This window comes from Myxine glutinosa, chromosome 8 (assembly GCF_964187855.1).
Source record: "Myxine glutinosa chromosome 8, kmMyxGlut1.1, whole genome shotgun sequence".
Classification (NCBI taxonomy): domain Eukaryota; kingdom Metazoa; phylum Chordata; class Myxini; order Myxiniformes; family Myxinidae; genus Myxine; species Myxine glutinosa.
In genome coordinates, this window is record NC_136268.1 from 58219964 (window position 1) to 58240975 (window position 21012).

The window sequence follows — 21012 nt, forward strand, 5'->3', positions numbered from 1 at the left end:
CGAATTGTAAAATAAATACAAATAAAACATACCATAAAATAAAGTACAGTAGAATTATTGTCTTGTCCTTGATAATTGTTCCAATCGTCAAACAAGTAGGATTTAACAAACGACTGATTTTGGAGGGAGTTTCACCTTTATCAGAACATTTTATAATTTCCAGTTTCATCTCAAATGTCAAGGTTCTGCGTTTATTCATTTGGATAATAAATCAAACTATCACTGCAACGTTTATCAGGCATGATTAGGGTTCGTTGTCACCAAAACGGTAAAACACGTGGCACAACGAATGCAAAAATGGGTGAAAAGAAAATATCTGCGAACAGTACACGACTGCACAGTACACTGCGTACTGTAGACCAGGCAACACTCAGACTCTTTAGATCTCACGGAAGAAAGATTCACGCTCCGCCAAACCAACGAGTCCCGAGTTAACCCGCCGACAATCGGTTTATAAGTACTGTACCAGCGAACGTTCATTTCTCAGACATTAAAATAAATATCATTATCTTATGGAGGTTGGTCCGTAAGTCCGGGTGTTCATAAGTCGGACGTTCGTAAGTCGGAGACTCCCTGCACTTGAAGTGTAATGGTTATTGAACATGCCCTGTAGATTTCACTGAGAATTTGTAACCAAATTCAGAATTTCAGGATTTGGGGAATGGAGAGGTGGTCTGAGAGTGATTAACTGGATGTAGAGATATTTCAGGAAGGGAAAGAACTGCCACAAAACCCACTTTTATCATTTTACTTGCTTTAAACGAACATCACAATTAAACCTGTTCTTGTTTATGGAAATATAAACATGTCGTTGTCAAACAAGCTTTTCCCATAAGCTACAAGCTATTTGCTCACACGAGGGCGAGCAGAACAAATTTCACCACTTCCTGAACGTATGCTATGGTTTGCAAGTATATTCTGAAGCATTAAGCACACATTTGTCATACATCACAAGTACTGCTAACAAACTGCATTTATCGATGCCCCTAAACAATGATCAGAACAATAACTTCATCATTTTACGTGGCAAGTTATTCCACATAGTTCAATATAAATGCAACAGCAATACGATTGTTGGCAATGCAGATTCAATGCAATTCAATGCAATTCAATGCAATCAAGGCAATCAAGGCAAAGTGTAACTTTACCTTTTCAGCCCATGCCCAGAGTCCAATCCCCAGGAAAGCAGCACCAACCAACTGAGAAAAGGATGAGAACACATCAAAACAATCATAATATATATAATACGCAAAAAGTGCAAGGGTAACCAAAATAAACTCCCTCCCCGCTGCCATTCGCCCGACACAACCTGTCCCGATGCACCAGGGGCCCCACTCACTACGGAGCACGATATCCAGATTTTCGAGTCGCGGTCGTCATTGTCGGTGATTGACTGAAATATGCTGCTGTGATCTACAATGATCTACGTCGACTGAAATCTGCTGCTGTGATCTACTATGATCTACATTGACTGAAATCTGCTGCTGTAATCTACTATGATCTACGTCGACTGAAATCTGCTGCTGTGATCTACTATGATCTACATTGACTGAAATCTGCTGCTGTAATCTACTATGATCTACATTGACTGAAATGTGCTGCGGTGATCTACTACAATCTACGACAAACACCCACTTCCCTAAGGGAGCGGCAAGGGACTGATTTTTTCATTGGAATTATACAAGCTGTACAACTTCCGGAAATTTAATTTATTACTTGCAACTTCTGGGATGAAATCTACAGGACATTAGCCACAGATGTCTATTTGACCTGAGGAAGCCTACTGTGAAGCAGGTGAAACGTCACCTGAGACCAGACCGGGTCAGCTCTTCCTTATTTGCTCAAATTTGTGGAGTCGATCCATTTTTTTTTTAGTTTCTGGTTGGAAGCACCTTCTTTCTTTAAAATGTATATCCCAACCTCCCCAATCTTTTATATATATATATATATATATATATATATATATATATATATATATATATATATATATATATATATATATATATATATATATATATACATATATATATATACATATATATATATATATAAAATATACAGTCACGTGAAAAAGTAAGTACACCAGCCATGTAAAGTTTTGGTGGTCGTCCACCAACGACCAGCCATGTAAAGTTTTGACTTTTTCCACATATTTCAACATGCAGCTATTTGATCTTAATTTCAACAATATTGATAGATAAAGGTGATATAATATAACAAATATCATGAAACATTTACATTTTGTAGTCCATTGTATAATTTTAATAAACATAAATGCAAATTTCACATGTGGAAAATAAGTACACCCTTGGCTCTAATAGGTGGTAGGCAGAAACAACCTCAAGTAGGCCTTTCTTATAACTGTCTACCAGTCTCTGACATCGACTGGGAGAAATTTTTGCCCACTCCTCCATGCAGAATTCTTTCAGCTGTGCGATGTTTGAGGGGTTTCTTGCATGCACAGCTCGTTTCAAATCCCCCCACAACATCTCGATGGGATTTAGATCCGGGCTTTGACTTGGCCATTCCAGAACCCTCCATTTCTTTCTTTTCAGCCATTCCTTGGTGGATTTACTGGTATGTTTAGGGTCATTGTCATGTTGCAAGGTCCACCTTCGGTTGAGCTTCAACTTTCCAACAGATGGCCTCACATTATCCTCAAGCACCCTCTGGTACAATGAAGAATTCATAGTGGATTATATGATGGTGAGCTGCCCAGGCCCTGATGCAACAAAGTTGCCCCAAACCATAATATTTCCACCACCATGCTTTACAGTTGGTATCAGGTTCTTGTGGTCAAATGCTGTCTTTGGTTTTCGCCAAACATGTCTTCTGGTACTGTGGCCAAATAGCTCCACCTTTGACTCATCTGTCCAGAGCACATTGTTCCAGAAATGCTGGTCTTTGCCGAGGTGTTCATTGGCAAACTTTAGTCTTGCCCTGATGTTCTTTCTGGACAGCAAAGGTTTCCTCCTGGCACACCTCCCATGTAGATCAAATTTGTGCAGCCTCTTTCTAATGGTGGACTCGTGCACTTTGACATGAACAGTGGCAAGAGCTACCTGTAGGTCCCGTGATGACATTCTGGGGTTCTTAGAGACTTCTTTCAGCATCTTGCGGTCTGCTCTCGGGTTGAACTTGCTGGGACTGCCTGGCCTGAACAAGTTGGTAGTTGTTTGGAATCTTCTCCACTTGTAGATGATCTTCCGGACAGTCGAATGATTGATTTCAAATTGTTTGGAGATCTTTTTAAATCCCTTCCCAGACTCGTAGGCATCTATGACCTTCTTTCTGAAGGCCTCAGAGAGCTCTTTTGATCTAGGCATGGCGACACCACACACTTCAACAACAAAGAGCAAACCAAACTAAATGTCTGAGGTTTAAATAAGACAGGTTCCTCCATCATCCTCTCTAATGAGGTTCTAATCATTTGCACCTGAGCTGGTGCACATGATTCTAATTTTAGGTATTTGAAGTAGTGATAAAAGCTGGGGTGTACTTACTTTTTCCACATGCGAAATTTGCATTTATGTTTATTTAAATTATACAATGGACTACAAAATGTAAATGTTTCATGATATTTGTTATATTATATCACCTTTATCTATCAATATTGTTTAAATGAAGATCAAATATCTGTATGTTGAAATATGTTGAAAAAGTCAAAACTTTACATGGGGTGTACTTACTTTTTCACGTGACTGTGTATATATATATATATATATATATTCTCAACCGGCAGAGCAAAATGGTAGGTCAACATGAGTCACAATCAGAGTTATATTATAGACTAGAGGGCGCACTCGCCACATGGCCCCGTGCCGACAAGGACGACCGGCAGCCATGTTTTTTGGGGGCAATATTTGTTGACAACGTACATGTACATGACCTAGTTGTGTAGCGAATATTTTCTAGTGGCAAGATGACGAAAGGTTGTGCCTGCTACGGGTGCACAAATAGTAGCAACCAGAAGAAGGATGTTAGTTTTCACAAGTGAGTACTCTGTGTTTTTCTTTTTAAAAGTAGAAATTTTGGTCAGAATTTGGTCAGATTCATTGAGAGTGGCAGACAGGCATACAACAAGAAGCAGGGCTGTATGGCTCTCTTTTATTTCATGGGTCTTATTGTTGTTGCCATTACAATAAGACCCATGGTAAAAGAGAGCCATACAGCCCTGCTTGTGGGGCTCGACAGGCACAGGCATGACAGGTGGGGTTGACGTCTCTTTGCAACTCTTTCAATCTTTGGAACAAAGGCCTTTCCATTCATGCCATTGTGGCCAAGCATTACACTCGGCCTTACACTGAAAATGAACTTCAAACCTGTGAGAGTTCATTTTTGTCTGTCATCTGGTCATCATAATGATCGTGACTGATGGACTGATAACACCTACAATGCCACAGAAATGTTTCGAGGCAAGTCGGACCTGAACCATCTCGGACACAGACCATCTCGGACCCAGACTGTCCTATATCATCTCGGACGCAGACCATCTCAGACCCAGACCAGCTCGGGTCCAGACCAACTCAGACCGAAGAGTTTTTTTCAGTGTGACTTATCTTAATTCTTATCATGAAGTATCATTCTTTTAAAGTCTTTTTTTTCTTCTAAATCCAAGTGGGACAAAAGTCATGTTATATATACATATTCTTGCTTCAGGTTAATTTTGCCCTTATTTCCCGGTGAACATTAAAGGATAGCAAACCTTAAAGACTTTTTTCTTCACATATCAAAAGATGTTAGAGAAGTTTAAAACAACTACACATTTTCTCTTTGGTGTTTTCTTTCGTGGCTTTTTGACCCAAAATATATTTGTACATTTTCCATGGGCAGTACCATATTGAGACCCTGTGATGTAATGGGGTCCCATCGATCCAGACTACCATCACAAGGTCAATTCTAAAACATGCCTGTAGCAACGTCACATGTGCAGCCTCAACAAAATCCAACAATCTGCTTTGGATTTTTGTTAGGTCATACGTAGAATGGATGTGGTGTTTATTTGTTGGGGTGTTTGTTTGTTTGTTTGTGTGTGTGTGTGTGGTTGGGTGGGTGGGTGGCTGGTTGGTTGGGTGGGTGGGTGTATGGGTGGTTGGGTTTGGTTTTGGTGGGTGGTTGGGTGGTTGGGTGGTTGGCTGGTTGGTTGGGTGGGTGGCTGGTTGGTTGGGTGAGCTGGTGGTTGTTTGGGTGAGTGGGTGGTTGTTTGGGTGGGTGGCTGATTGGTTGGTTGGGTGGGTGGGTGGTTGGTTGGGGGGGTGGTTGGGTGGTTGGGTTTGGTTTTGATGGGTGATTGGGTGGGTGGTTGGGTGGTTGGGTGGTTGGGTGGGTAGCTGGTTGGTTGGGTGGGTGGCTGGTTGGTTGGGTGGGTGGCTGGTTGTTTGGGTGAGTGGGTGGTTGTTTGGGTGGGTGGCTGATTGGTTGGTTGGGTGGGTGGGTGGTTGGTTGGGTGGGTGGTTGGGTGGTTGGGTGGGTGGTTGGGTTTGGTTTTGATGGGTGATTGGGTGGGTGGTTGGGTGGGTAGCTGGTTGGTTGGGTGGGTGGCTGGTTGGTTGGGTGGGTGGCTGGTTGGTTGGTTGGTCGGTTGGTTGATTTTGTATTTATTTATTATTATTTTTTAATTGAGGTTTGAATTATAAATGAAGTTGCAATGAATTAAATTAAATATGAAAGTGATCTTTCTTGTCACTGTGCCTGTTTTTTATGTTGCAGTTTTATACTATCAGTATATAAGTGTGATTGTGCCCCCCTTCCCGTTACAGTGAGCAGAGTGAATGTCCAGATGACCGAGTATAACTTAGTTTTATCTTAGAGTGTAACTTACCGAGTATAATAATCAACTGTTTTACACTCCATTAATTAATCAGGAAAATAGAACTTTTTTTTTTTAGGGAAATAAATGTATCGTTTGTTCGTTCGTGTGGTTGCCAACTTCAATCAAGATTGGTGTTTTAATGTATGATAAATAGTGGCAATGACTATATTGTTCATTTAGATGAAAGAAAAAAGAAACAAATAATAAAAATCAACTTCAAACGGCCACTCGTTCTCAGACACCATAGCGTTAGTGTGCGCATCCGTGTACTTGTTGCCCCCCCAAAAACATGGCGGCCGGGTCTCCATGGTGGCACGGCCGGGTTCTGTACGCGGCATAGCGAGTGCACCCTCTAGTCTATAATATAACTCTATGGTCACAATTTACACATTTTAAAAGATGAAAATGAAATACTGTAAAATAAATGGATTTCAAAAAGGGGACGGATGGATGCACACACGCACCTTTAAGAGGAACAAAACTTCACAACCAAAATGTATTTTGGCCAGAAACATGAAACCAAGATTTGTGCTTCTTCACACAAGCTAGGAACTGATTGCACGTGTGTGTGTGGCTGCGTGCGCACACACCTTTACAAGAGGAAAATTCCATACAAAGTTGCTCCTCAACAATGATCACTTGAACAGTTGTGTATATTTCTAAAACTTTACCTTAATGTTTTTAAGGATGTGATAAAAATGATACTATTTCTACAACACCCAAAACTCAACTTTACTTAAATAAATAAATAATAAATACTAAATTTGTTTTCAACATTAGTACGTATATCCAAAGAAAGAACCTTCATAACTTTTAAGCAATCGACAGATTTTGCCCACTATTTGGATCACCAAAGGCTTCAACCCTTTCTACCAAGAACCTCTTTAAATGAGAGCCCACAACCTTGGTCATTGTTAATCAGTAGATGCACGACCTCAGCAATGTAACCTCAATATTTAAACTTTACACTTATAGCATACAACTTAGCCTATATAAATGTGAACCTTCATGGATCAATATACTCATCACACATTCCATTATCTAACTAGAGTTCCTGGTACACATTGCCTCACACAATCTTGAGAAACATTGACCTGGTCGGAGTATATGAGCGGCACATTTGATTGGACGTGATGATGTAAAATGCCGTAATAGTTTGTCCAAGTACTGCTAAACGGAAGGATTTTGAAAATGCCAAAAAGGCGATTTGTGTTCTGCAGTGTCCAAGTATATAATTTATTTGAAATAAAATAAAGATTTTAAAGGTTGTAGAAAAAGAGATTCCTGAAGTTTATTTTAACGCCACCTTATTTAATTTTTTTTCTCTTCCATTTAAATCTTTTCCACCACCTTATTTAACACGTTACATTAGTTATCCATGCGCGTTGTTTGTCCTTTACGACGTCGCTAAAACAGCAACTTTCCTGTTTGGAATGATTTTCAATTTTATTTCACTGTCAGGCAGACGGGGTGAACTCACTCCTCTCCGCACATGTGCGATCGGGACAATTTCAGAGCCAAAGTACTGCTAAACTACAAGTCTTTTTCCGATTAATGTTCAATATACAACATTCAATTGCAACCAAGTTGGTCCTCGATCATAAACTGACATGTGTGGATGGACGGACGGACAGACACAGACATAAGTGAACAAATTGCTCAACCCCGCTTTTTGCTATGCGTGCGCGGGGTAACAATAGATTATACTACTGGCGTTTCACTGAAGACTTCAGCAGGGATTCGGAACAAGGTCAGGGTGCTGGAGATAACTCGCCCACTCTTTACAAAAGACACCGTAGGATCTTTAAACGTCCACCAACGACCAGCGCTGGCTTAACATCCTTCAGACGGCACACCTTGATGTATCGCCCTGCAGGTGAAACACCAGGGTGACAGTTTAACCGAGTCGATAGTCAAACCTAGATTAGACGGTGCATAGCATAGGTGAGTGCGCATACCTCCGAAGCTATCCCGACAGCTTCCAATAATAAATGAAAATATTGGGCAAAATAAACTATCGATAGTTTATCATATCCCAGCATTAAGAGCTAAACAAGCATGTGCTCAGAACGAATAATCATGCAGATATATAATTACAACATTTCAGATTTTAACAATCAGGATCATAATATAATTATACTTCCGTACATCGAATAGAACAAAATCCTTACGAAATAAATGAGAAATCAACATGAAGTTATTACTATATTTTATACGCATTTATTTATTGGTTTATATATATATACATATATATATATATACACACATACACATATATACACACACATTGTCTAGGCTCGTGGAAGAGTGAGAACACAAAGGATCAGGCCACAACATAACAAAGGGAACAGCAGGAGACAGGGGAAACACCAATAGCAGGGTGGAGAGAGAAGGTAGATGCAGACGGACAAACAATGGATGCAGGTAATGATGAGGGGCAGGGGAGATTGCAAGAGGTGGACAAGATGGATACACAAGCAAATTTTTTCAGAGTGGTGGGGGTGGTTAAACGGGTGTCGAAAATATCATGGTTTTGGATGGGGGAATGTGGTGGTGAAAAGCTGCTTTGAAGACCTGGAGAGAAATGGACAATTTACAGGTTCATATCTAGGTGATTGATTTATTCTTATTTATTGCTTTATACTCGAGGTTATTGGTTTATACTTATTTATTTATTGCTTTATATTCGAGGTTATTGGTTTATACTTATTTATTTATTGGTTTATACTTATTTATTTATTGCTTTATACTCGAGGTTATTGGTTTATACTGTCGTGCGAATCCCTCAAGGTTAACACCAGACCGACCGCGAAAGACCGAACAGCTTTAATGGAGGCGACGACCAAACACGGATTTTGCTATCACAGCACGGGAGAAAGAAGGGAAGAGGAAGAAGCGGCAAAAGCGCGTACCTGTAGAGGGAATGAACTCAAACGAACACGGGTTTAACAAGGAATGGAAAGTAATGCAAGGGTTTATTTTAAATAAAGGTCGGGACAGGGAAACGCGTTGATAAATCCAATAATGATCCTAAATTGGGATCCCACACACCGACTTCCAAATACGAGACGGGAAAATGAATTAATAAAATTAATGTCCGTTGGGCACCGGGGAAATATGGTGCGTCTTATCTTTGTCTGTAGTCGAGTCCGCTGTCCAACGCGGCTCCAAGCTCCGGCGCGAATAAACCCTTCGTCCGCTTGCTCGCTCGCACGCTTCGCCAGGCCTCGATGCGACTCGCTCTGCGGCACGCCACGAGGTCCCTCACTCCAGTACCAACAGCACTGGATCCCACTCCAAGCACCACGACAAACCAACGTCACCCAGCACGAAGCACGAAGGTCCAGCACGCGAGAAGGAAGAGCCAATGAAGACCAGGAACAAGAACAGCAAGAGCTTCAAGCACAGAGAGATCTCCAATACGAAGGGGTCCAGCGCATAGAGTCCAAGAGAGCAAAGAGAGAAAATGTCGTGCAGCGCGCCCCTTTGTAACTTTCCCTCTGACGTCAGTCTTGGCACGCCACCAACCAGGGCCTCGTAGCTTCCCGCCGTTTGCCGAACCTCGTCGCGCCTTCCGCGCTGATTGGTTCCAGGTTCACGCCTTCCGCGCCAACCAATCACAGTCCTCCTGGGCGTGGTTACAACTCGTCTCACACGATGTTGCTAGGCCAGCTGGTGGTGCGGCTGGCGGCGGCCATCCGGCGGTGCCCCGATCTGGCTTCTTGCCGGTCTTCTTCCAAGGTCATTGTAAGGGAAGGGAACTAATTAATGTGTGCACTAAGGACCTATCTAAGTGTTTATATGTGTGCGTTGCCATAAGGGACAAAGGAATGATTACCAGGTGTGACACACAGGGGTTTTTATCTTATTCCCTACAACGATTTAACACCCGAACATCCTTGTATGTTCACAGGTATACACTTCCCTGACAAACCGCCTAAAAACACCGAATTTATAACAGGGTAGATTCCCTATCGTGACAGTCGAAGCATGTTACCTATACAGATCTACCTGGCTCTACATATTCCTTTACCCCCCGACATAACAATACTTATTTATTTATTGCTTTATACTCGAGGTTATTGGTTTATACTTATTTATTTATTGCTTTATACTCGGTTATTGGTTTATACTTATTTGATTATTGGTTTATACTTATTTTATATTTATGTTATTGGTTTATACTTGTTTAATCATTAGTGTATACTTATTTATTTATTTGTTTGCTTTTACTTATTTGTATCGACGTTATTGGTCTGTACTCATTGATACTGGTTTGTAGAAATGAACGGTTTAAATGTTATCACCGAACGATCTTATCTCAACAAACAGAAATATAACGGCAACACAAATAACATCGGGATTTATACAATGACAATCTTATTGCAAATCGATGCATAAGGAAGTCGCTGTCGTTTATTTATTTATTTATTTACAAAATACAGTGTTTGTCCAGAATGTCAGTAGACAGTACAGAGGGAACCTGAGGATGTACGAGTGTTAACTTTGTCCGTCAATGGATCCATTATTATGTGGAGGAACCTCCTAAAATTGCTATAATCAATGTTATCATGATAATCATACAAATCATATACTATACTGTATATAATCGCACGAAGCATTATTAATGAATAAACGTTATTTCGGTTCCAAACACAAAACGTGAATTCAGGAAGATCAAGTGTTGGGGCAGGAAAAGGGGAACGTTCACCAGGTGGGTGTAGGATGAGCGTCGAGGAACATTCTTACCCAGAATATGATGTTGAAGCCGAAGAGACAGTACTTGGTGAGACAGCTCACCTCGGGCCCCCGGTACGTGCGATAATAATACTGCCTACCCTGGCCCTGGGTCTGTCGGCGAGGCATACTGTCTGTCCGCCCGACTTGTCCGTCTCAAACTGCCTCCCCAGGCGGACAAAGGCGTCCTAAGACTGCCTGCTCAGTTCACAGGGAGGCAGAACGACCGACGCTCCATCTAGGCCCTTTCGCACAAAGCGAAGAGGAAGTAACATCACGTGACGCGGACAGTTTCCTTTTGGATTCTTCTTCCTCTTTGCATTATCCCTGAGTGGGAAAAACGCCTTTGTTTATTTTTTCAGGAGTGAAAGATCACTTCGTGAGTTAAGCTTTTGATTTAATTTTCAACCATTCTTGCTGCGCATACAAAATGTTTGTGGAACACAGAAACTGTATTCGTCTTGATTTTTCCGGGTTAGCGGATAGATTTTTTAAATACGAGTTTATTTCACCGACGGTAGAGTATTATTTACTCATTTTAACAGATTAATTTGCTAATACTAATAGTAATAGGCCGATATATTGATACATGTGCTTACTCTTCATATAAATTTGACCGTACAGTAACCTCACACCAATCGCCTCTTTCGAGCCCTTACTTTTCACTCTCGTCTCTCGTTCACTCCTCCCTTTCCTCTTTTTCTTCCTTCACTTCCACGCCTTCCCTTCTCACCTGTTCTAACCCTCTCCCCTCCTTTCTCTCTCTGACCTAATTTACTCCCTGTTTTTCACTCGACTTGGAGGACGACACTGTACACGCACACACAAAACATATCACATACGTACATATACACACACAAACACACATTACACACACACGCACATCACATACATACACACACACACAAACACACACACATACATACATACACAGTACACACATAAACATATATATATATACACACACACACACACACACACACACACACACAACACATACATACACCACACATATCACATACATACATACACACGCACGCACACACACACACACACACACACACACACACATACATACACACGTACATACACACACACACACAAACACACACACACACATGTACACACACACATGTACATACACACACATGTACACACACACCACACATACACACAAACATATGTACTCACACAAACATATATACACACACCCACACACACATATACGCACATGCACACACACACACACACACACACACACACACACACACACACACACACACACACACACACACACACACGCACACACAAACATGTATATACACACACAAACATGTATACACACACACACACACACACACACACACACACACACACACACACACGAAGGTGGATACATCGAGACCTGCGATGACTCCGTTCCACCTTCTGAAACCCGCATTTGGAGATAACAACCACCAACCCACTCACATACAAATACAATAGCCTACACTCACCCTAGAGGTATTCGCACCTGCTTCAACGAAGCTCTCCAGCCTGGCTTCAAAAAAACTGTCATCCAGCCAGGTGTTTCACAGTCAGCGTGATTCATCATGGTGTGTCGTACCTCTGTTATGGACATTAAACTGGTCATCTCGTCTTCCAGTATTAGTTGGTGCACGTTAAAGATCCCACGGTGTCCGTCAAGCGTCGGCGATCTATCACCGGCACCATGACCAAATTACAAATACCTGCCCTAATTACTGCTGGGATGGTAATGGCAAACCACCTAGTGTAACCCAAAACAAAAAACTGCTTTAGCATCACCAACGCTCCGTAACTGAGTATTGTATTCCACATATTGTACAATCATGAACACAAAATGTATAATATTGTTATTATTTGTGAATCTCAGGCATGCAATGCGAAGTTTAACATGTGATGGATTACATTCTTTTCTAGTTAAGGATCTTTGTCGCAGCACGACCAATGCCATGCCCATGCACAGTCAATCAAATATTAGGTGTGCTCAAAGGTGCATGACGAATGTGATTCGAGGGTGAAATTCCAACGAACTCAGGTAATGGGTTTTCTTACCTTGAAGAAGGCCCCAGGTGACAAAAATCACGATTATTTACGTTCATTATTGTTACGTTTAAATATGGGATGTTTTATATTAATTGTAAACTACTGGGAAAAAATTAAGGTGGGGAATTGCCACCGTCGAACGGCACCTCGGTGACGCGGAGGCCCGTGACAGCGGTCCGCAAGGCCTGGACGTCGGGGTCAGCGGCCTGGTCCGCTGCCATCCGGGCATAGTCGATGCCGAGGTGGACTGCGTGGGCGATGGCCCGGGAAAGGCAATCCGCCACCGGGTTGTCCTTCCCCGCGACGTGCTGGATGTCCGTCGTGTACTCGGACACGGCCGAGAGGTGACGCTGCTGCCGGGCCGACCACGGCTTGGTGACCTTGCCCATCGCGAAGATCAGCGGCTTGTGGTCGACGAAGGCAGTGAACGCACGGCCCTCGAGCAGATGGCGGAAGTGCCTGACCGCCAAGTGAAGTCCGAGCAACTCGCGGTCGAAGGTACTGTAACGGCGTTCGGGCGGGCGAAGCTGCCGGCTAAAGAACGCCAGTGGTTGCCAAGCTCCACGCACCCATTGCTCGTGCACCGCGCCCACCGCGTAGTCCGAGGCATCGGTGGTGAGGGCGATCGGTGCATCGGGCGCCGGGTGCGCGAGCATGGTGGCGTTAGCCAAGGCGAGCTTCGCGCCCGTGAACGCCGTGTCCATCTGCTCGGTCCAGGTAACGTCGCCTTTGCCCGGCTTACCTCGGAGAGCTTCGTGCAGGGGGCGCAGGAGCTGGGCGATACGGGGCAGGAACCGATGGTAAAAGTTCACCATGCCCAGGAACTCCTGCAGCCCTTTGATCGTGCGGGGGCGCGGAAACCCCTTCACCGCCTCCACCTTGGCCGGCAGGGGGACGGCTCCGTGCCTGGTGACACGGTGCCCCAGAAAATCGATTATGGCGGCGCCGAACCGGCACTTTGCGGGGTTCACAATCAGGCCATGCTGGCCCAGGCATTCGAAGAGCGTGCGGAGGTGGCGTAGGTGCTCTTCGCGGGACGCGCTGGCGACGAGGATATTGTCCAGGTAGACGTAGACAAAATCCAAGTCGCGCAGGATGCTGTCCATCAGTCGCTGGAACGCCTGAGCCGCATTCTTCAGACCGAAGGGCATGCGCAGGAACTCGAAGAGTCCGAATGGCGTGATGACCGCCGTCTTCGGGACGTCCTCCGGCCTGACGGGGACCTGATGGTAGCCGCGTATGAGGTCCACCTTCGAGAAGAAGGACCTGCCCGCCAAACGGGCGGAAAAGTCCTGAATGTGGGGGACGGGGTAGCGGTCGGGAGTCGTGGCGTCATTGAGACGGCGATAGTCCCCGCACGGTCGCCATCCCCCGCCGGGCTTCGGCACGATATGCAGCGGCGATGCCCAAGCGCTCTCTGAGCGCCAAACGATGCCGAGTCGCTCCAGGGTAGCGAACGCCGCTTTTGCCACCGCCAGCTTCGTCGGCTCGAGGCGGCGTGCCCGGGCGTAGACCGGTGGCCCGACGGTGGGGATGTGATGGGCCACCCCGTGCTTGACGGCCCCCACCGAGAAGGTGGGCCGCGTGAGGGCCGGGAAGCCGGCGAGGAGGCGGGTGAATGCGTCCGCTGCCGGAAGCGTACAGACCAACGTGGCGGGAACCGAACCGTTCCGCAAGCCGCTTGGCAAGCTGGTTGAGCTGGGCAACGCACAAGCGAGCGAGCTGAACGTCTCGGCCTGGACAAGACGTCTGCGCTTGACGTCGACCAGGAGCCCATTAGCGCACAGGAAGTCCGCGCCAAGCAGTGCCATGGGCACGTCGGCGGTGACGAACGTCCATCGGAAAACCTGCCCTCCAAACCGCAGAGAGAGGCAGCGTTTTCCGTACGTACGGATGGGCGTCCCGTTCGCGGCAAGCAGCGCGGGGCCCCCACCCGCGGCGTGCTTGTCTGACGCGCCGGCGGGAATGACACTCACCTGCGCTCCCGTGTCGCACAGGCAACGGCGCCCGGAGAAGGTGTCCATTATGAACAGCAGGCTGCTCGAACGGCAGGCGCTCATCGCCACTATTGAGCGCCGGCCCGGGCGTTTCCCGACCTGTTGAAGGAGCATGGCGGATGACACTGCCGAGCTTCGTGGCCGAACTTGGCGTGGAACCAGCACCAGGTGGTGGAGCTGGAGGAGCGCGGCTGGCTCCGCCAGGCCGGTGGAGTTGGCGGGTTTCCCCGCGGTGGCGGTTTTCGCCGCGGCGGTGGGCGGGGCGTGGCGGCGTTCACGAGGTGCGTATCAGCATGCTGCGTATGCTGTAGAAGCTGATGCTGTGGAACAGCAGCATCAGCAGCATCAGCAGCATCAGCCTCGAGGGCCGTGACGGCCACGCCGACTCTCGCCCGCGTGTCCGAAGCGGCGAAGTACCTGTCCGCCTCGGCTGCCAATGCTCGGGGTTCCGTTAGCCCGGTCCCGGCCAACGCGAGGCGAACCTGCGCTGGAAGTTGGCGACAGAAAAGCACCCGGAATAGAGAACCGGGGGCTTCGTCGCCCAACAGTGACAGCATATGGTCCATTCGGACCGACGGGCGCGTGTCACCGAGCTCGGGGAGATCCAGGAGGCGGTCGGCCCGTGCGTCGTCCGTGAGGCCGAACATGGCTAGGAGTAGCCGCTTGAGTGCCTCGTACTTGTGGCCGTCCGGTGGGTGGCGAAGGACGGACACAACTCGAGCGGCCGTGCCGGGCCCGAGGGAGGCGACGACGTGGCAATAGCGCGTGTCATCGCCGGTGAGGCGCCGAAGCTGAAATTGGGCTTCGGCCTGGACGAACCAGACTTCGGCCTGAGCCTCCCAAAATTCGGGAAGTTTGACGAAGTTGGCCATGGCAATGGCGTCGCGTGTGGAAGGATCGCTCCGGCAGATCCAACGTCGAGGGTCACCAGTAAAGTGCGGCGTTACGCGCGCTGCTTGCGAGCAAGGAGGAAGCGGACAGGCGGTAACTTATAAGCGTCTTTATTTCAGGAGCTCACTGTAACACTGGCCCGCCCCGGGCTGGGCGCCTGGTGTATATCATGAGGCCACGCCTACCCCTCGGGCATGGCCACCGCCTACTTGGTGCGCGGAATGATGTCACCACGCCAGTGGGCTTTTGTGTCCGCCACAACATCATAATTATCATTTTTTTTAATCTGCAGGAGGAGGCGCTCCTATGGTAAAATTTCGTGTCAATCTAACTAACAGTTGCTGAGAAAATGAACTTTAAAAATGCAGACATGCACACCACACGTACGCAACCAATCGCCTAACCCTGGTTTTAGCTTCGTGTGTGCAGGGTAAGTATGTATAAAGCAATATTAACTTTCCCCAATTAAGTTGGTTGAAATAATGGGATGTAATGATGTAATGTAATGTTCGGACCAAGGCCAGCAAACTGGATGAAAGACAAGTTTAATAATGAAATAATATTGGAACAGGAAATGACTTCCCGAGATGCGGTAATGCCAGATCTACAAAATCTAGTAACAACACAAAACACCCAAATAGGTTGTTATCTGTTATCTCTGCGCTGGGGGCACTATTTAATAAAGGAGACAGGTATTGGCTTGTGCACATACTGTATTTCATTAGTCGGAGTAAGCACGTACTGCATGGTGCGCACACGCTGCAAAGTGTCACTTTTGCGTTAGTACCTGATACGGATAGACTTGCATTTTTACTGCAGTGCTGTGTTGCTTCAAGTTATCTTCCAAAGGAGCCTCTTTGCTCACCCAGAGCAGAATATTCAGGTAATAAAAGTTTATTTCGTTATTGTTACATCAAAGATGAATGGGTAATTAGAGTCCCAAAGGTCCTCAAATGGCGGACCGTGGTCCACATCCGCACCACAGGCATCAGTCCGGACCACAAGCTAATCCTATTCCCCCATGAAAATGCCTCTGGTCTGGTGTTTATCCATTCAGACCAACTTGATAAGTGATAAATGTCAGAAGGGATTAATGTAGGAGGTGATTAACGCTTAGATTTCGATCTATTTAACAAGAAAATCCACAGGAGGAGGCCATTTTGTCCATCATACCTGTGTTATACCAACACTGTTCCTTATCGCTTGGTCTACTTCGGCCCGGAATCATTGTTGTCCCTCTATGCTGAACTCTATCTATAGCAGCTACGTCTCAAAATTGGACAGTATTCTAGATGGGGCCCTCACGAAGGTTCATCAGTTCAGGATTAGAAGAAGATAGTTGCAGCCATGGTGCCGGAAGTCCGTCGAATGTTCCCGCAAGTGGAACGTTTGCTCCACCAGACTCCTTTTGGTCTCCCCAGCAAGTTCAGCAAAGCTGAACGGTCATTCATTGCACTAAGACGTATGAAGATACGGCTACGTAGTACAATGACCCACAACACCTCAACCATGTCATGATCTTTCACGTGCACTGAGATCGACAGGGAACACGTGGCCTCCAAGCCGTTGCTCAGGAAATTTTGAATGGATCGGCAGACACACGTGCTCGTATTTTTGGAAAGTTTTAAGGTGAGTTTCTTGTGCAGTATTTTTTTGTGTCACTCTAATTTTTAGCTCACCTGGACTTTAGTCCAGTGGGCTTATGCGATTAAGCAGTGTCCGGAGGGAAGTAAGTCAGTCAGTGAGTGAGTGAGTGAGTGAGTGAGTCCGTAAACACTTCAGACAGTATCGCTTGAACCAAACACAAAGTTTTGATGAAACTTGGCCACAAGCTTCATATGTGATGCCTAACGAAGGTGTATTGACCGCATCAAAATCTGCGCTTATTAAGGAGGACTACGGGGGTTTTTTTTTAGCCCGCCCTACCCCCAAAATAGATATTTGTTTTCTTCTCTGAAACTACACACACGATTTCGATGAAACTTTACCACAACCTTCACCACCCGTGATGTACCAAAGTTTGTTCATGGCATTAAAAAAAATCTGCCCCTTTGTGGGGTCTACGGGGAGGGTGTGTTGCCCCCCAAAATAGGTATTTGCTTTCTTTTCAGAAACTACAGACACAATTTCGATGAAACTTCACCATAACCTTCATCACCCAAGATGTACCAATGTTTGTTGAAGGAATTATAAATATTGGGGTCTTAGGAGGTATATGGGGTTGACGGAGGGGGAGTTTCCCCCCAAAATATTGTTATGTCTGGGGGTAGAGCAAAATCTAGAGCTAAGTAGATCTGTATAGGTAGGTATTCGACTGTCGTGATAGGGACTCCACATGTAATAAGTTCTTTATGTTTAGGCGTTTGTCGGGATGAGGTATATAATTGTGGATCTACCAGGAGATTCATGTGATACTTAGATAGGGATTAAACGATAATGCCCCTGTGAGTCTCACCTTGTCATCAAACCCTTGTCCATTATGGCACTGCAAACCACATAAACACTTAGTTAGGTCCCTAGCGCAACATTAAATAATTCCTCCCCTTTGACATGACTTTGGAAGAGAATAGACGGGAAATCGGGCTGGAACACCGCCACAATTGGCCGCCACCATTTACACCTCCGCAAAGCCTACCAATCTCGGATAGCACGTGCTATGAAGAAGAGGCAGGAGTTGAGAGAGCGTCAGTGACGCAGTGGACGTGCCCCTGGGCGACCCGGCGAGCCGGGGGAGGCTCTGATAGGCTGAGGGGTGCGCCAATGTGACGTCATCGGCCGGAGATATTATCGAGGGCAGGACGCCATTTTCGGCAGTTTCGGCAGTGAGTTGAGATGAGAGCAGAGCCCTGACTTGAGTCAAGAGTTCGAGTGCAGTTCGGAAGGGTCTGGCAAGAGCAAACTCGGACTTGGCCATAGCGCGCAGTCGCACTTGCACCCTCTCCACCTTTTCGCCATTCGTCTTGGTTCTGGAGTTTGTGCTCGCGTGGGAGATCGACGACGCGTGGTGCTTTTGGTGCGTGGTGCTCGGCCTTGTGGGACCTGGAGCGAAGGACCTCGTGGTGTGCGATCGGGCCGAAAGGAGCGGTGTTGGACGGCAGCCACAAAGACGACGAAAGACCAGATAAGCCGCATCCGCGTACATTTTGAACGGCATGACATGTTCTTTTCGTAATTCATCTCCCTCGTTTTGTGTTTGATATCAGTCGTGTGGGGACGTCCCGATTCAGGATATTAGATTTACCGGCGCGTGCTTTTTCCTGTCTTGCTTTTATTTAATAAATCCTTATATTATTTTCTTTATATATCTGAACGCAGTTTCCTGGGTGTTTGATTTTAATAGGTAAGGCAGCAGAGCTTTCGCTGTGTCCCGCCATTCCGCATGTTTAAGCGCTTTGATTTGGAATCCGCTATTGAGGTTTCGCCTCAGGAGAGTAAAGCCTCGTAATCGGGAATTGAATGACAAAATTGATGGGCTGGAAAACAAAATGAGTAAAGTTATGGGAGAAATGAAAAGTGGGTTGGAAAATAAAATGGAGGGAATGAGTAAGGAGATGGGAGAAATGAAAAACAAAATGGAGTCCCAGGGGAATGAATGTAGGGAAGGAATGAAGGAAATGAGCGACCAAATTAATTAATTAAAAGGGGAAATGAATGCTCAGAACGAGCAATTGGAGAACAAAATTAATGCCCAAACCAAAAACATGGAGGGGCAAATGGATAGATTAAAGGAGGGATTGAAAGAACAGATCGAAGGGATGGACAGCAAAATTGAGCGATTGGAGGGAAAAGTGAATGAACGAATGAATGAACAAATGAAGGAAAGGATTGAAAAATTGGAAGGAAAAATTGGGGAAATGGCACAACAGCTGGGGAAACGAATTGATGGCATAGAAGGGAGTGTGCAAAACCAAATTATGGGCAGACTGGGGGAATTGGAGGGTGAAGTAGAAACTAGAAGGGGGGAGATGGAAAAAGCCATAGGGGTGGTAAGTGAATCGATACGGACAGAATTAATGTCAAAAATAGAGGCGGGCGTGACCCAGGCTGTCTGAAAGGGGGAAGCGTTGGAGGGTCGAATTGATAAAGCAAATGGGGACCTGGAAGGCTATCGGGGCCGGGTGGATGCCAGAATGCGACAGCAGTGTGAGGAATGGGGACTGCTCAAACAACAGGGGGGAAAATTGGCCGAGGAGGTAAAAGGGTTGGAAACCCGCATAAAAGAGCAAGAGCAGGGGTTAATTGAGAAGGGCCTGTTGGGGCCACAAATGGATAATGAAAGGGTGAGTGATTTGGTGCAGGAGCGACTGGAGACCTGGGACAATACCATCAAGGAGGAGGTGTACGGGTCCAAGAGAGCCTGAGGGAAGAGGTGAGTAGGTCGGTTAAACATCTTCAGGATCAGATTAAGGTGACCCATGAGACCCTCACCATGAGCCACATTTGGACACCAGAGGCTCTGAAACGGAATACCCAGTGGGGGGGGGGGGGGGGGGGGGTGTTTTGGCCCCGGACTGGATTTGGACAGAGAGGAATCGGGAATAGAGTCTCTGGAAAAACAATCCCCCTCGTACATTTTGACGGATCGGGGAGCCTCGAGGCTTTCCTGACACAATTTGAGTGCGTGTCTCAGCTCAATGGTTGGGGAGAGCGAGAGCGCATGGGGAATCTGGTGGCGACACTGCGGGGGTCAGCCGCAGACGTGTTAAACGTAGTCCCAGAGGGAATATTGACCAGCAAGGCCATCTGTGAGGCCTTGAATCATAGGTACGGGACAGGCGCAAGGTGCGACCTGGTCAGGGCACAGCTGCTGCATCGCAGGCAAAAGCCTAATGAGACGTTGCAGGAGCTGGCCCAGGATATATACCAATCTGTGAGGATAGCATACAGGGACCTACCAGCACAGGCGTGGGACAAGCTGGCGATAGAAAAATTTATGGCGGCTCTTCCTGATCCCGAGGTCCGGACGTTGGTGGAGTTACAGGACCCACCCACGGTGCACCGGGCGGCGGAATGCGCGGCGAGACTGACCTTTTTGAGAAGGTCGAACCGCGCATCGGAGAGGGCACCTGTGATGGTACGGTAGGCCGAGGTGCGGGATCAGAAAAAGCCAGAGGATGACAGGACGAATGTTAAGGGGAATCAGCCGCCAGCTGACAAATTTGACCGGGGGCAAATTTGTGGGGAGTGAGTCACGGCAGTTTGGTCCAGGTTTGCCATCGGGACGGCCTGATTTTTATCGGGCTGGGCCGGGAGAAAGGGGTGCTTCGCCTGGCTACCGGAGGGGTCCGTTCTTGGGGACTTGTTTTAGATGTGGGAGAAGAGGGCACAGTCTAAGGAATTGTCGGCAACCATATGGGTCCCCACCTCCTGACAGGCTTCGCAGCCCAGAAAGGAGGGGGCCCCCAGTAGGTCCACAGGCACCAGACAGAGGACCACCACCTCAGCCTGGGCCGATAGCAATAGAGTGTGCGGGAAACTAGAACGAGCCGAGCATGCGGGGCCATGCTC

At 46.5% G+C, this 21012-nt stretch overlaps 1 protein-coding gene across 2 annotated transcripts in view; it reads right to left on the bottom strand.

The window, feature by feature from the left end:
* The window catches only part of LOC137432511 (tetraspanin-5), a 44166-nt gene extending 33310 nt beyond the window's left edge, over positions 1–10856 (bottom strand). Inside the window, exons 1-2 of one of the 2 annotated variants that reach the window (XM_068124521.2) lie at positions 10562–10856; positions 1149–1199 (exon numbers count right to left, since the gene is read on the bottom strand). In XM_068124521.2, the coding sequence (XP_067980622.1) occupies positions 1149–1199; positions 10562–10678 (168 nt within the window). In that variant the 5' untranslated portion in view covers positions 10679–10856. The remainder of the gene's footprint in view (positions 1–1148; positions 1200–10561) is intronic. The other variant, XM_068124520.2, reaches the window with a different exon arrangement.
* Positions 10857–21012: the final 10156 nt, after the last annotated feature.